The sequence below is a fragment of the Balaenoptera acutorostrata genome, chromosome 13, assembly GCF_949987535.1.
Source record: "Balaenoptera acutorostrata chromosome 13, mBalAcu1.1, whole genome shotgun sequence".
Taxonomy (NCBI): domain Eukaryota; kingdom Metazoa; phylum Chordata; class Mammalia; order Artiodactyla; family Balaenopteridae; genus Balaenoptera; species Balaenoptera acutorostrata.
Genome location: NC_080076.1, coordinates 41,264,198 through 41,276,872, shown reverse-complemented (window position 1 = coordinate 41,276,872; position 12,675 = coordinate 41,264,198). Strand labels below are relative to the sequence as shown.

At 47.8% G+C, this 12,675-nt stretch overlaps 1 protein-coding gene across 5 annotated transcripts in view; it reads left to right on the top strand.

Annotated features, from left to right (window-relative positions):
- Positions 1-12,675, top strand: part of FHOD3 (formin homology 2 domain containing 3) — a 495,595-nt gene that overhangs the window by 433,632 nt on the left and 49,288 nt on the right. For all 5 annotated transcript variants that reach the window (XM_057527272.1, XM_057527271.1, XM_057527269.1 and 2 more), the window contains one exon: positions 6,910-7,068. In XM_057527272.1, the coding sequence (XP_057383255.1) occupies positions 6,910-7,068 (159 nt within the window). The remainder of the gene's footprint in view (positions 1-6,909; positions 7,069-12,675) is intronic.

Sequence of the window (12,675 nt, the reverse complement as noted above, 5' to 3'; positions counted from 1 at the left end):
ATCACTATTCAGGGTGGGGACACTGGTCTGATCTGACACTCCTGTTTATGTAGATGCCTTTGATCAGTGAGCGTGGTAGATGCATTAGTTGTGAAAAATACACATTGGTAAACCATATATTTTTAAATACAACGTTATTAGGTTAAAATGATAAAAAAAAAGGAGTCACTGGTAGTGAAGAAAGCTAAGAGCTAATTCGTAGAAAGCACTATTTTCCAGGTATTGTCCTGAATACTTTACGTGTATCAATACCAGTAATACTCTTCTAATAGGCCCAGCAGACACTTCTGTTGTGCTTACCAGGGGCCAAGCCTTGTTCTCACTGATTTACATCCATTGTCTCCTTTCATCCTCACAACAAACCCTGTGAGATCGGGTCCCAGAGAGGACACGAGACACAGAGAGATTCAGTGACTTGGCAAGGTCTCCAGGCTGTGAATGGGTCAGACCCCAGCTGACCCACCTGGGTGACTTGATGCTCTGGATACTTGCAGTTACCCTTCAGGGCTCCTGAATCTGTTTGTGTCATCCTTGGATTCCGTTTTGTTTCAGCTACTTTCAAGCTCATGCTCTGAACACTTCCTCGTGCTCTTCCCTTGGGGATTTTTAAATCTTGTCATTTTTAAAAAAAAAAAAAAAAACCTCTCTCTTTCTCCTCAGTGATCTGTATGGTTTGCTACTGAAATTTTAAATTTCATTTGGTCTGGACTCTACCTCTAACTGTGTGACCTTGAGCAAGTCGGTCAACCTCTCTGAGCCTGTTTTTGATTATTGGGGGGGGGGGGGGAAGAAAGAAACTAGGCCTGATCCTGTGTGCCTGACCTCCCAAGGTTGTTCGATAGACCCAGTGCAACAGGGGAGAATGTGCTTTTGTGCTGTGTTAACAGGTCAGTAATTTTTTATGCTATTGATTGTCTTAGCCTTTGTCTCACGTGACTTTCCCGAGATTCCAATGTGAGATCTTAAATTAGCCTCTAAGCTTAATGACTACTATTTAGCATTAAAGTTTTCCTTTCCACTTTTTCCTAACTGCTGCCTGAATATTCATCCTTCTCTTTTCCAAAACTGAATGATTATGAGGGGGAGTAATGGTCTCGTCCTCAGGATATTGAATGCTATCAGGTTGTGGTCACTCTTACCTGGCGGTCACCCACCCCATAACCATTCAGAATCAAGTTTGTCTCTTTACTTGCAGATTCTAAAAGACTTGTTCTTGGAGGCAATACTTTGTTCCATCCAAAAACCTGACTTGCATGTCTCCTCCCTGCGAGGCCTGTGGTCATCCATCTCTGTATCAGGATTCGCATTGCCCCACAGTCCCCCTGAGAAGACCTGAATAGGTGGTTTAACCGTTCTAAAAAATATTCCTGTCGTATGTGACTTTCTGCCCCTTGGAGTGGCTGAGTTTGCAGGGCCCAACCTCTTGGAGCTGGCTGGTTCTAGAGAGACGGCCCCCACCCAGGGAGCTGACCACCAGGTGAATCTAGGGCTGCAGGGGAAAGTCACAGCCCTTACCCCTAAGCCTTGACAGTTAGCACTCACTGCTTAAATTAAGTACCTCCTCTATGCTTCTTAGAAATTCTGTAAGTCTTGTGGTCTTGGGCACCGCCTGTTTGAAGCTTCCTCCTGGAGGGGCTCACTTCTGCCTCCTGGAACTGGACCCTCAGCCCTCTTGGACAGCTTGGGAGAGAGGAGCTGAACTGCCTTGGTGACTTCCTTCCTGCCCCTTCTCTCTAAGAGGTCTCTGCTGGCCTTGACAGCATCTCTTGCCATAGAGGGTAACCTCAGTCTCTCACCCTTTTGGCTGTTACACCCTCTCCCCACTCCCTGCAATCTTCTTGGCCAAGTCAAAAACAAACAGAAGCCCTCCATTCCACGCAAGCCTGAAGCATTTCTCCAGAGACAGTATTTCTGGAAGGGCAACTGTTGGCAGGTTGGAGGCTCCCTGATAGTTGTTGTTTTGAAGGAGGTTCTGGGTGTCACTGCCTCGTTCGGTCAGAAGTTCAGCTTCACCAGGCTTTCTGGAAGCAAATCAGAGCCTGGCCTCTTCCTAGAGTGCCCCCTGCCCCTTCAAGAAGTTAAGTTCCTCTTTTACCTTGAGAACTTCTGGATGTACTTGGGGAAATTACATGTTCAAAGACATCCCCACCCTGGTTCCCCCCACTCTGCTCACTTCCACTCTGTTGCTGGGGCAACTCTCTTGCCCCAGAGACAGTTGTTACCATTTTCACTTCCAGCAGCCCCCTAGTCCAGCATCCTGTGCCTGAAGCCCCACCCACAGGAGCCTCCCTCAGCATCCTTTCTGCCCTGTGAGTTCTTGAGACCTGAGGGCAGAGGTTTGGCTGATTGACCTTTTATCAAAGATTTGAGGCAGAAACGCTTATTTCCTGTGGTCCCAGGACTGACCATTGCTGCCGGTGGCATCGTGGCCCCCCACGTTTTTGTTGGTCTCCATGAAAAATGTCCCCATTCAAGGCGTAGGCACCTAACAGGCACTCAGGAAATGTTCGTTTAAGGAAATGAGATCTATATCAAAGAAAGGCAAAAAATAAATAAATGTGGGAAGATACCCTGCCAACCAGAAGGAGACAGTTGAAGGACTGAGCTTGCTTCTCAGCCTCTTTTCCTGCTCAGGGTTTGCTGTCGTGGACCATCACTGATAACATCTTGAGAAACCAATCAGCAGAGGGGTCTCATGGGCTGTGGCATACTCCAACCATGATGACCCTTGGCCATTCCCACATAGCCTGTGTTCTTGCTTTCTGCTGGCTTTTTTTTTTAAAGAAGGAAGATGTCAGTCAATCCAGTCTGTCATGATGTTTACCTACCATGTTGAGTTTTTTGACTTAAAGTTACTTTCTTTGGTTCCATATTAGAATTGGGCTTTCATAATGGATTGTGACTCACTGATCTTGAGCTCTTGTTGGAATGCCCTGGATCACTGTATGAGAGCTTTTGCTGTACTTTCATTCTATTCTGTTCTATCATTGTAGCTGTTTAGTGCCAGTGCTACACATTAATTATATCAGTTTTATAATAAGTTTTTAGAGCTAATTGGGTAGATATTATATATATTTCTACTTATGGATTTTTTACACATAAATTCTTTCATAGTAACTCTAGAATATTTTTTAATTCCAAAAAAATCTTGTTGGAATTTGATTAGAATCATTTAAAAAATATATATCTTATTTATATATAAATTCTATGATGAGAGATAATGAACATCCTTACAACATTGAGGCCTCCTATCCAGGAACATGATGTTTCTCATTTATGCACATCTTCTTCTTTTGCTCTCAAGAAAATTTTGTCAGTTCCTTCAAGTAGGGCCTGTATTGATATTTCAGGAGGTTTGGGCGTTTTGTTTCCTTGTTTGTGTGTTGTTTTTTGGGATGGGTCTGGGCTCAAGTAAAATGCAAAACAACTTTCTCATCTCCTGCCTAGAAGTATCACCTGCTGTCATCCTCCCAACCCTGTTCCACCTTTGCCCCATCACATCTTAGCCCTTCCTTTCCAGATGCCTTTAGAGGGTCATTTAACATTTCCTAACCTCCTCTGCAAGGAACACTCTGTCTTATCTGCTTTACCTCCTCTTTCTATCATTGACCAATTTCCTATTTTTCTCATTTCAAACAATGGACAGTCACAGACTGTCTGATCAAAGAAGTGCAATAAGCAGATGGGTGCCTGAGAAAGACTCTTAGCAAGAGTAGGATGAATGGGCTGGGGGTGAGAAGAGGCTGGAAGCAGGCGGCCCGTGGTGGGCTGCCCTGGGAGGCTGGCACCGGGGTCAGGCTCAGGGTGCAGGTGGCGGGAATGAAGGACGGGGCATGAGAGGCTTTGTGGAAGAGGATGGGTGACAGTGACTCAGACACAGGACCAGGTGAAGGACGTAGTGAAGGTCACTCTTGCTGGTCTGGGCTTTGACCCTGAAAGAGGATTGAAATGGATCAGAATCGATGACGGCTAATCCCTAGGCAGGACGCATGCTTCCGGGCACGGAGAACTTTGGCTTGTTCTTGCAGGCGCTGCTCCAGTTTGTTGTGGGAGGGGAGGAGAGAGTTGGACAAGCCCGCGTGACCCACCCCTCGTGTCAGGCAGGACAGCCGCCAAGGCACTTGAGGGGTCAGTAGCATCCAGTGGAGTCTGTTTTAATTATGAAGAAGAGCATTTAAAATACCTCTTGGATAAAATCCAGAGATTTAACAGTTCAATTTCAGATATGACTTTAATTCTTATTCCTTCCTTTGCGAAGTGGTTGGAAGTGCTCTGAAAACATGTAGCGTCGTTTGTGGAGATAGCTTCCCCATTATCTCAGGATGCCCAGCGGCTTGCTTCTTCCCGACTTGTGGGGTGTGTGGGTGTGGGTGTGTCCGTTGGTGTGAACTGAGTTCTACTGAGAATGGGGGCAAGGACATCTCAGGCTCAGAGCCACCCCTGAGTCTGTGTGGGTTGCTTGCTGCATGTGGACGCTGGCTGAGGGGGGAGGGCTGAAATCTGAGCAGTGCTTCCCTCTCAAGCTGTTTGCCGTGGGGCTGTGTCTCCCTGGAGGTGGGCATCTTTTTCTCATTTGCACAAAGGCTGCAGTTGGGCTGGACATGCTCAGGCATCTCTGCAGGCTCCTAGAATGACGGGGACTCTATAGATGGGGGGCTAAGGGCTAATGATTCCCAGGGAACCCTTGCCTGCCCATAAATGCTTCCTGCGCTGGAGCCTGGCTGTGGGTAGTTGCCTCTCCAATGCCAGGTCCCAGGCTTCTTCCGTCTTCCATGCTGCCGTCCATGTGGCTTCATTCGTTATGCTCATGAGATGTCTCACGGCTGTCTCTCCGGGCCTCACGTCCACATTCTAGGCAGGAAGGAGGAAAGGCAAAAGGCATGGCTCACTGGGTCTATCTCTTTTTAATCAGGAAAACAAAAACCCAAACTGTCAGCCTTACCTGCCAAGGGTCCAGGGAGGTGACTGATTTCACCGACATATTACCAGCCTGAAAAAAGTCAAGTCCCTGTTGGTGAGCAGGGAAGAGGGAACGGATGTTGGGCAGGTTCCCTGCAGCACCTGGAGGGGTGGACACCCCGCACCCCAACGTGGGCATCGCAAGTCATCACATCTGTCTTCATCGCCTGTAATCAGCATTTTGTCAAACCTTTTCTCATTCCTTCTTAGCCTTCTATACACAAAATAATATTTTAAAGTAGATTTCAGCTAAATTTCAGGGGCTCCTGATAAGCTTATTTCCTTAAATATATAGAAGACAAGCTTGCCCTACAGAGTGAGGGCGCATTTATGCTGCGTGGCCCTGGGAGCTCACAGTTCCAAGCCGACGAGCACACCCACAGGAATTGTTCCTCTTGGCTACCAGGCGGCCAAACAGCTGGGATGCTTTCGCTTATTTTCTTCGTGAAGAAATTGTAATTTATTCCCAAATGCATATTTAAGGACCTAAAATAGAATGTTAGCAATTGAGTTTGGAAGGGCTCAGTAGGACTTAAGGGGCCGCAGCCGTTTTTCCTTGCCAGCTCCCAACCTCCTGTGCTACAGCGATCAGCTTCCCTGGGCGGCTCAGCTGCTCCCAGGCCCAGCCTTGTTCCCTTCCTCAGAGGAGAGGCTGAGGCCTCAGCACAGGAGGCCGATATTGAGCAGCTATCAGCTGCTCAGCTGGGGCCTGCCTGCAGGGGGGTTCTGAGCAGCTGATTCATGGAGCTCCCCCATATGGCCCCCGAACCTCCAGCTTCATCCCTGGCAGTTCCCTGGAACTAGACAAAGGCACTTCTCCTCTGCTTGTATTCTCTCCCAGCCCCAGGCTAGTCCTAGACAGTCTTGAGGGTCCAGCTCAGGTGGCAGCTTCTCCAGACCCTAACCCTCTCCACCACCAGGTGAGTTAGTTACCCCACAGCTGGGCCCCTCACACAGTGAGCACACCCCATCACTGTGCTGGACGGGTCTTACCCATCCTCGTCACCCCAGGCTTGTTTCATGAATCAAAATCATCATCCTCCCAGTCCTGTGGCCTCAGGGGAATCGGCGCAGCACAGGGAGCTTGCTGACCGGCCCGCCTCCACCTGTCCGGGTGCCACCCGCCCTTGGCTTCCCGAGAGCTGAAGGGGAAAGCTGGGGGCCTTGTCACAGCTCTGGGCAGAGGTGAGCATTGGCTCAGCACCTCACACCCTTCCTGGCTTCTGGCCGTGTGCCAGCCCGGGGCTGGCCGCAGGGACTGCCCCGAGGATGTCAGGCCAGCAGGGAGGCCACATACGTCAGGGCTCTGTGGGGACATGGTCCCCCTCCTCGGCCTCTTGGCTAGTTTATCCCTCACTCCTCTTCACCCACCCACTGGGCAGCTGCCCAGATGGCTGAGTGTAGCAGGAGAGGCGGAAGTGCTCAGGTGTCGGGGCGGAGGATGTTGGAATGATGAGAGGAGCCCCTGAGATGCAGAAGGGCTGACCGGCCAGCGTTGCAGGATTCCCCTCTGGCTCCCGTCTCCTCGGTGCGCGGACCAGCTTTGTCCATCTCTGGGCACACACCACACGCTCCAGGGCCAACCAAGGCACATTCCGACACCTTGCAGCCTGCAGGAAGGGAACTCTGAGAGGTTTGAGTTTTGTTTCCACTGCTTCTATGGAAAAAAACAGGTTTTTTTTTTTCCTTGCAAAATATCACATTTTTCCCAGTTGAAGGCAAATCAATTTTATTTTGTAACGTGTCTGGCTCGCGAAGTTCCATTGCTGCCCTGCTCTTGGCGGCCTCTTGGAACTAATCCCTGATCTCTGCTGTGCTGAGAGGTAGCTAGTCCTTCCCTGAGCTAAACTGAGGGTATTTGTTTTCATGTCTAAGTAAGCTGTGAGTTTGCTTTTAATAGAGGACCAAAGATGATGCATTAATCTTGAATTCTCCTTATTTTATCACAAGAAAACTGCTGCAGATGGAAAAAAGCAGGAGATCATCGTCCTGGATTCCAAGAGGAGCAATGCTATTAATATTGGTCTGACGGTACTGCCCCCTCCAAGAACGATTAAGATAGCCATTTTGAATTTTGATGAATATGCCTTAAACAAAGAAGGGATTGAGGTAAGAGGAGCTCTGTGGAGCATTATTTGTGTCCTGTAATATGCTGCATATGTAAACATTACTGTGTCCAATGTGACTTTCTCCACAGGGTGGCTTGCCATTTTGCTGTCTCAGCCAGATTCTGAATAATGTTAATAATTCTCACATCTTGTTTTTTAACTTCTGGGGGGAAAGAAGCCCCACTTTGCCTAGGAAATTCAGAGATCCTCACTCTCTGGTTCATTTACTAACTTCCTTCTGACCACATTCCGCCTACCTCGACGTGGAAGAAGAATTTGACAACCTCCACGGGGGTGGGGCTGGGATGCCTTCTTTCACATCATTTCAAACCAAATACATTTAATGAACAGTCTCAAAGGTAGGGTTTTCCATACGTGCTCACTCCGTGTTAGCGGCTTTGTTTCCCTCTTGGCACCCTTTGGGGTGTGTAGAGATGGGTTTCATTTGATCAGCTGGAAAACACAAGCCAGCTGAGTCTGCAGCATTTGTTAATCTGAGTGGCACAAGTGGAGAGAGGTTGGGTGCCTTGGCTGTGACTACACGGCTGGCAGGCGGCCCAGCTGGCACCACAGCTCCCCTGCTCTGCCAGGGTCCAGTGCCCTTCCACCAGGCCCTGCTCACCCTTCGCTGTGGGCTGGTGCCTGTCTGTAGCAAGTTAAATCTCCTATTCTCATAACAGAGAAAGAGTGAGTGAAACCAGTGGCTCAGCCCACAGATTCCTACAGATGGGTGGATGGCCTGGAGGCCCACTGGGTCAGAGTGGGGATCTTAGGACACTGCTTCATGACGTTGAAGCATCAACGTCATGAAGCAGTGTCCTTCTATTGGCAAAGAGCCCTGGATTCCTTTAAGGGCTCTCCATACTTGAGATTCCTTCATAACCCAGTCTTATTTGAAAGCCTCGAGAGTGAAGGAAGCCAATGAAGGCTGGCTGCAGTGAGGGAGAGCGGGCTTTGGCAGGAGAGTTGGAAGTGAGGAAGGCCTGGGGGGCTGTGCCGGACGCGTCTCCAGCCCTGAGTGTGGTAGGGGGCAATGGGGCCCATGGGGCAAAGTGATGCCTGAACCCAGGAGGACAGCCGTGCCTTTGTGCTTTGGAAAGCGGAGACCTCCACAGGAAAAGCCGTGTTCCAGAGGTTTGTACTGGATGGAGTACAAACTTCAAAATCCATGCCTACCCAGAACCCCAGAGTGTGACCTTATTTGGAAATAGGGTCTTTGCAGACATGATCAAGTTAAGATAAAGTCATCCTGGATTAGGGTGGGTCCTACTCCACTGGCTGATATCCTTCTAAGAAGAGAGAAGTTTGGACATAGACCCAGAGAGGGGAATGCCATGGGAACACAGAAGACACACAGGAAGACACACAGAACAGAACACTGTGTGATGATGGAGGCAGAAATTGGAGGGAAGCGTTTACAAGCCAAGGAACATGAAGGACTGCCTGCAACTACCAGATGCGAGGACGAGGCAAGGAAAGATCCTCCCCTCGAGTCTTCAGAAAGAGCATGGCCCTGCCGACACCTTGATATTAGACTTCTAGTCTCTCAAACGGTGAGAGAATAAATTTCCTTTGTTTGGAACCCCTGAGTTTGTGATGCTTTGTTATGGCAAACCTAGGAAACCAGTACGAGGCCTAAGCAACTCTGCCCTGAGAAACACACACACAGCCTGTGCCAGGAGCAGGTACGATGAGGGAAATGCACTTCCCTCTGGCTGGAGAGGAGGTGGAGCCCGAGCCCTGGAGTCAGGCCATGCGGGACAGCAGGTCAACAGAGCCAGGGAGTGAGGGCACGTGGCAGACCGGGGAGGGTGTAAAAAGGAGAGAGCAGGTGACAGTAGGCAAATACAGAGAGGGACACTGAGGCAGCTGCCAGACAGTGAGAAAGAAGGGGGCAGGCCCAGCCTCTGTGTGAGGGCACCTCCACCCTGGGACGCACAGAGCAGCAAGAGAGAAGGGCATTGGGCAGGTGGGAGCTGCCAAGCGGGATGAACCAAGTGCAAAGTGTCTCTCACATTGGACAGACAGAGTAGTAGGCCCTAGCGCATGTTCTGGCCATCCTGTTTACTTCACAGGATCTTTTAAAGACTGCAAAAGCTTCAGATTTGTACATAGCCTCCAAATGCAGCCAGGGCCAGCTTGATTGAAGGAAAAAATGACAACTTCCCCTTTTAAAAATATTTCCCCTTCTTGCCATGAGAACTTGGAAGTCCATCAGGAGAGGCGGATGCCTTTGGTTTTGCCTTTGTTCTTTCCTGAAATGTCAGTCTCCCTGGGTGGGGAGAGTTTCAGATACAATAAGTTACTTAGAGTTTAGAATGAATCAAATTATTTTTTCCTTTGCTGACTGGTTTCCAGCTGAGCACCTTTTTGATCCAGGAAGGAATGATGACAGGTACAGTAATGATGACGGATATAGGAGCAGCAGCACAGCTAAACTTGACTTTCCTAGGTTTCCTCCTGTGGCCCAGACACCAGGTAGGTGCTTCACACAGATGCTCATCAGAACCTTACGAGGTACATACTATTATGTTCTTCATCTTAAAGATGAAGAGGGTGAGTTCCAACGTTTGTCTGTGTCCAAGCTCACAAGCCAGTAAGAGGTCGAGCTGAAATATGATTTCTAGAGCCTGAGTCTGAAGTGCAATCCACAGGCCAGCCCTGGCAGCGGCCAGCCCAGGTGGGCTCTCTGGGCCTGGGTTCACCCACCGAAAAGAATAAGAGGGAATCTGAAAGGGGAGTGAGAAGGTGCATGAGGCAACGCAGTCCACATCACAGCGCTGCCTATGGTTTTCCTCCGGGAGTAGCTGGCATGTGAAATGAGGTACAGTGAGAGGACACAGCCATAGAAAACACTGCCTAACCCTTCCTGAGAGCTTATTGTGTCATGAGTGCTCGGTAAATTCATATACAGTCACAAGGCATGGAGTTACACATTTTTACCACAGTTTTTGTTGAAAGCAAGGTTTCTCAACTGGCACTATTGCCATTCTGGGCTGGACAGTTCTTTATTGTGGGAGCTGCCCTGTGCATTGTAGGGTGTTCAGGGTCCCTGGCCTCTGCCCACAAGATGCCCGTGGCACCCATCCAGAGGTGACAACCAAAAATGTCTCTTAGCCTTCGTCAATATACCCTGGGGACAGAATCACCCTGATTGAGAACCCGTCATCTGAAGCTGCCTGGGCAAATCCAGAGACTGTGTATATTTTCAACTCTTGTCAGCTGTAGCTGAGAATCCAGAAGAAACCAGTCCTTGTGGGGAAGACAGAACCCAGGCCCTCCCAGCTGTTACCTGCTGTCTCTGGCCACTGATCCCAGGGGCCCAAGGGGTAGAGATGGTCTTCATCCATGTGCAGAGCTACTCCCCCAAAATTATTGTCTATGCTTGTTGTTCAAGAGTTAAGTCAGGGCTGAGAAGAGATGTAAGTTGTGTCCTTACAGATCTTTACTAATATGATTTCCAGCTTATGCCCAAATGGCCTTTTGCCAAACCGTCTGCTTCTTGGATGCAGGCCCTGTAGCGTGGCACTACTGCTTAATGGGGTCATTCGAAATGAAACCTCTGTGTACCTGGACGTGATTAGGATGTATTCACAGACATCCTGTTTGTCAACCCCATGTTTTGTATCTGGTTCATCATGAAAACCCATGGGAGTAAGTAACTTCATTAAAGAAGTAGTTTTTCATAAGAGTATTAAATTTTAGAATATGATTTGGGGGCATCTTTAAGTATTATTAATGATATTTTCCCAAGTAAAACATCGCTGAGGTATCACAGATGGAAGTAGGAAGGGTTTTCGTTTTTCTCCTTGCTTTTCTCATTTTTAGAGTCTGTGTTTACTCAGAGGGTAACACAATTGAATGGCCCCAAACGACGTTTAACTTGACCCTTCTTGGCTGCCAGGCCAGTCAGCATCCTAGAAACAGAAGCTCCCTTTGGCCGCCTGTACAAAACTACAGTATCTTCTCAAGCAGTTTGTGTTGGGGAATCCCATCCACAGGTCCCTGAGTGAACGCTGGACACGCGCAGGTGAGCCTGAGCGCAGTAGCCCATCGGTGGGTCCACAGTGCCAGGAACCAGAATGTCCCAGTGACTGGGCACCTTAGCCACACTGGTAGTTTGTGGAATCGCCATGAGCATGGAGGTGGTGCTGGAAAGTAGGAGGAGCCCCTGGGTGGTTCTCCAGCGCTGCCTTGGTTGATCCAGCCTAGCTTCAGGCACTGCATCTTCATCTGTAAATTTGGTGCATAATTTCTGCCTTACATGCCTCACTTGAGTAATCATAAGAACGAAAGAAGATACTATCAAGAAATAAACTTGAGAAGTTAACCTTTAACCTTGAGAAGTTAATTAAAAAAAAAAAAAAAAAGCTCCTCCCTGCGATTAAGTGCATGAAGAGAATGCCATTGTCTCATAAGACTGCAAGTTGCATCCAAACTAGCCTCAGCCATAAAGGCTCCAACTTTCTGCTGTTAGATTCTCATCCAGAGTCATAGCCAGGGTTCTGTTCAGAACTCAGGAGATATGGGGATACATGTATATGTATAGCTGATTCAATTTGTTATAAAGCAGAAACTAACACACCATTGTAAAGCAATTATACTCCAATAAAGATGTTTAAAAAAAAAAACTCACAAGACATGATAATTACTTAGTATGGTCTCATCTGCAGGTGAATGAGATGGCCAAACCCCAAAGCATTTGGGTCCGTAAAAAATAAGTAAGACTTATGAATTTTCATCTGAAATATGATTTTCAGATACAAAAGCAAGCATACTTAAAGCAGTGCTGGAGAAACACTATCTGGAAGAAAGCAAAAAAACACTGAGATTATTATGTCATGGGCCTGTTTGATGTTTTTCTCCCTGTGAAACCAAATGGTCATCACAGAAACATCAGTAAATTTACTGACATGGTAAAGAGCAAATTAAAGGTATGCTCATTCTCTGTCATCTGCTCATGGAAAGAAGGGGCCATCACCTCATAGGAGGTAGCGTTGACCTCCTGTCCCCGTGTCTTACAGCTATTTTTATTGTCAGTGATGTGTAAAAAAAAAAAAGGAAAATAAACTGGCAGATGGCAACCTCATAAATCTTCAGTAGTGAACAAATGGTTTAAATTAGAGAAAGGAAAAACAAAAGTGTTTGATTACTTTCCCAAAGGAAAAAAGCAAACAAAAATCATCCCAGGAAAATGCCTTCTGAAGAAGGGGGAGAAGTGTTGACAACTTTGTATTTCGGAATTCTTGTACATGCTTAAAACAATTTGAGCATTAAGGAAATTAAAATACAAATTCTTAGTTAAGTTTTTCTTTTGAAAACCAGTTAAGTTCAAATGCTGGGTGTTTTGGAAGAAGTGACATCTGCTTGGATTGTTTTGGTCCTTTTTAAATGCCATCTGTGTGAATAGGTGGGGTCAATAGCATCAGCCTGTGGGAGAACAAGGAGGATTGTCACTGAACGTCTCCCCGGTGCTCCATTCCACCCACATAATCTGTGTTTGGGGCCGTGATGAAGAGGATGTTGGAAGAAGAGGTATCTAGGGCTCACCACCTGTGACCTCACTCTGACCACAGCCCAAAACAGGTCTTCAATACAGTTTGGCATC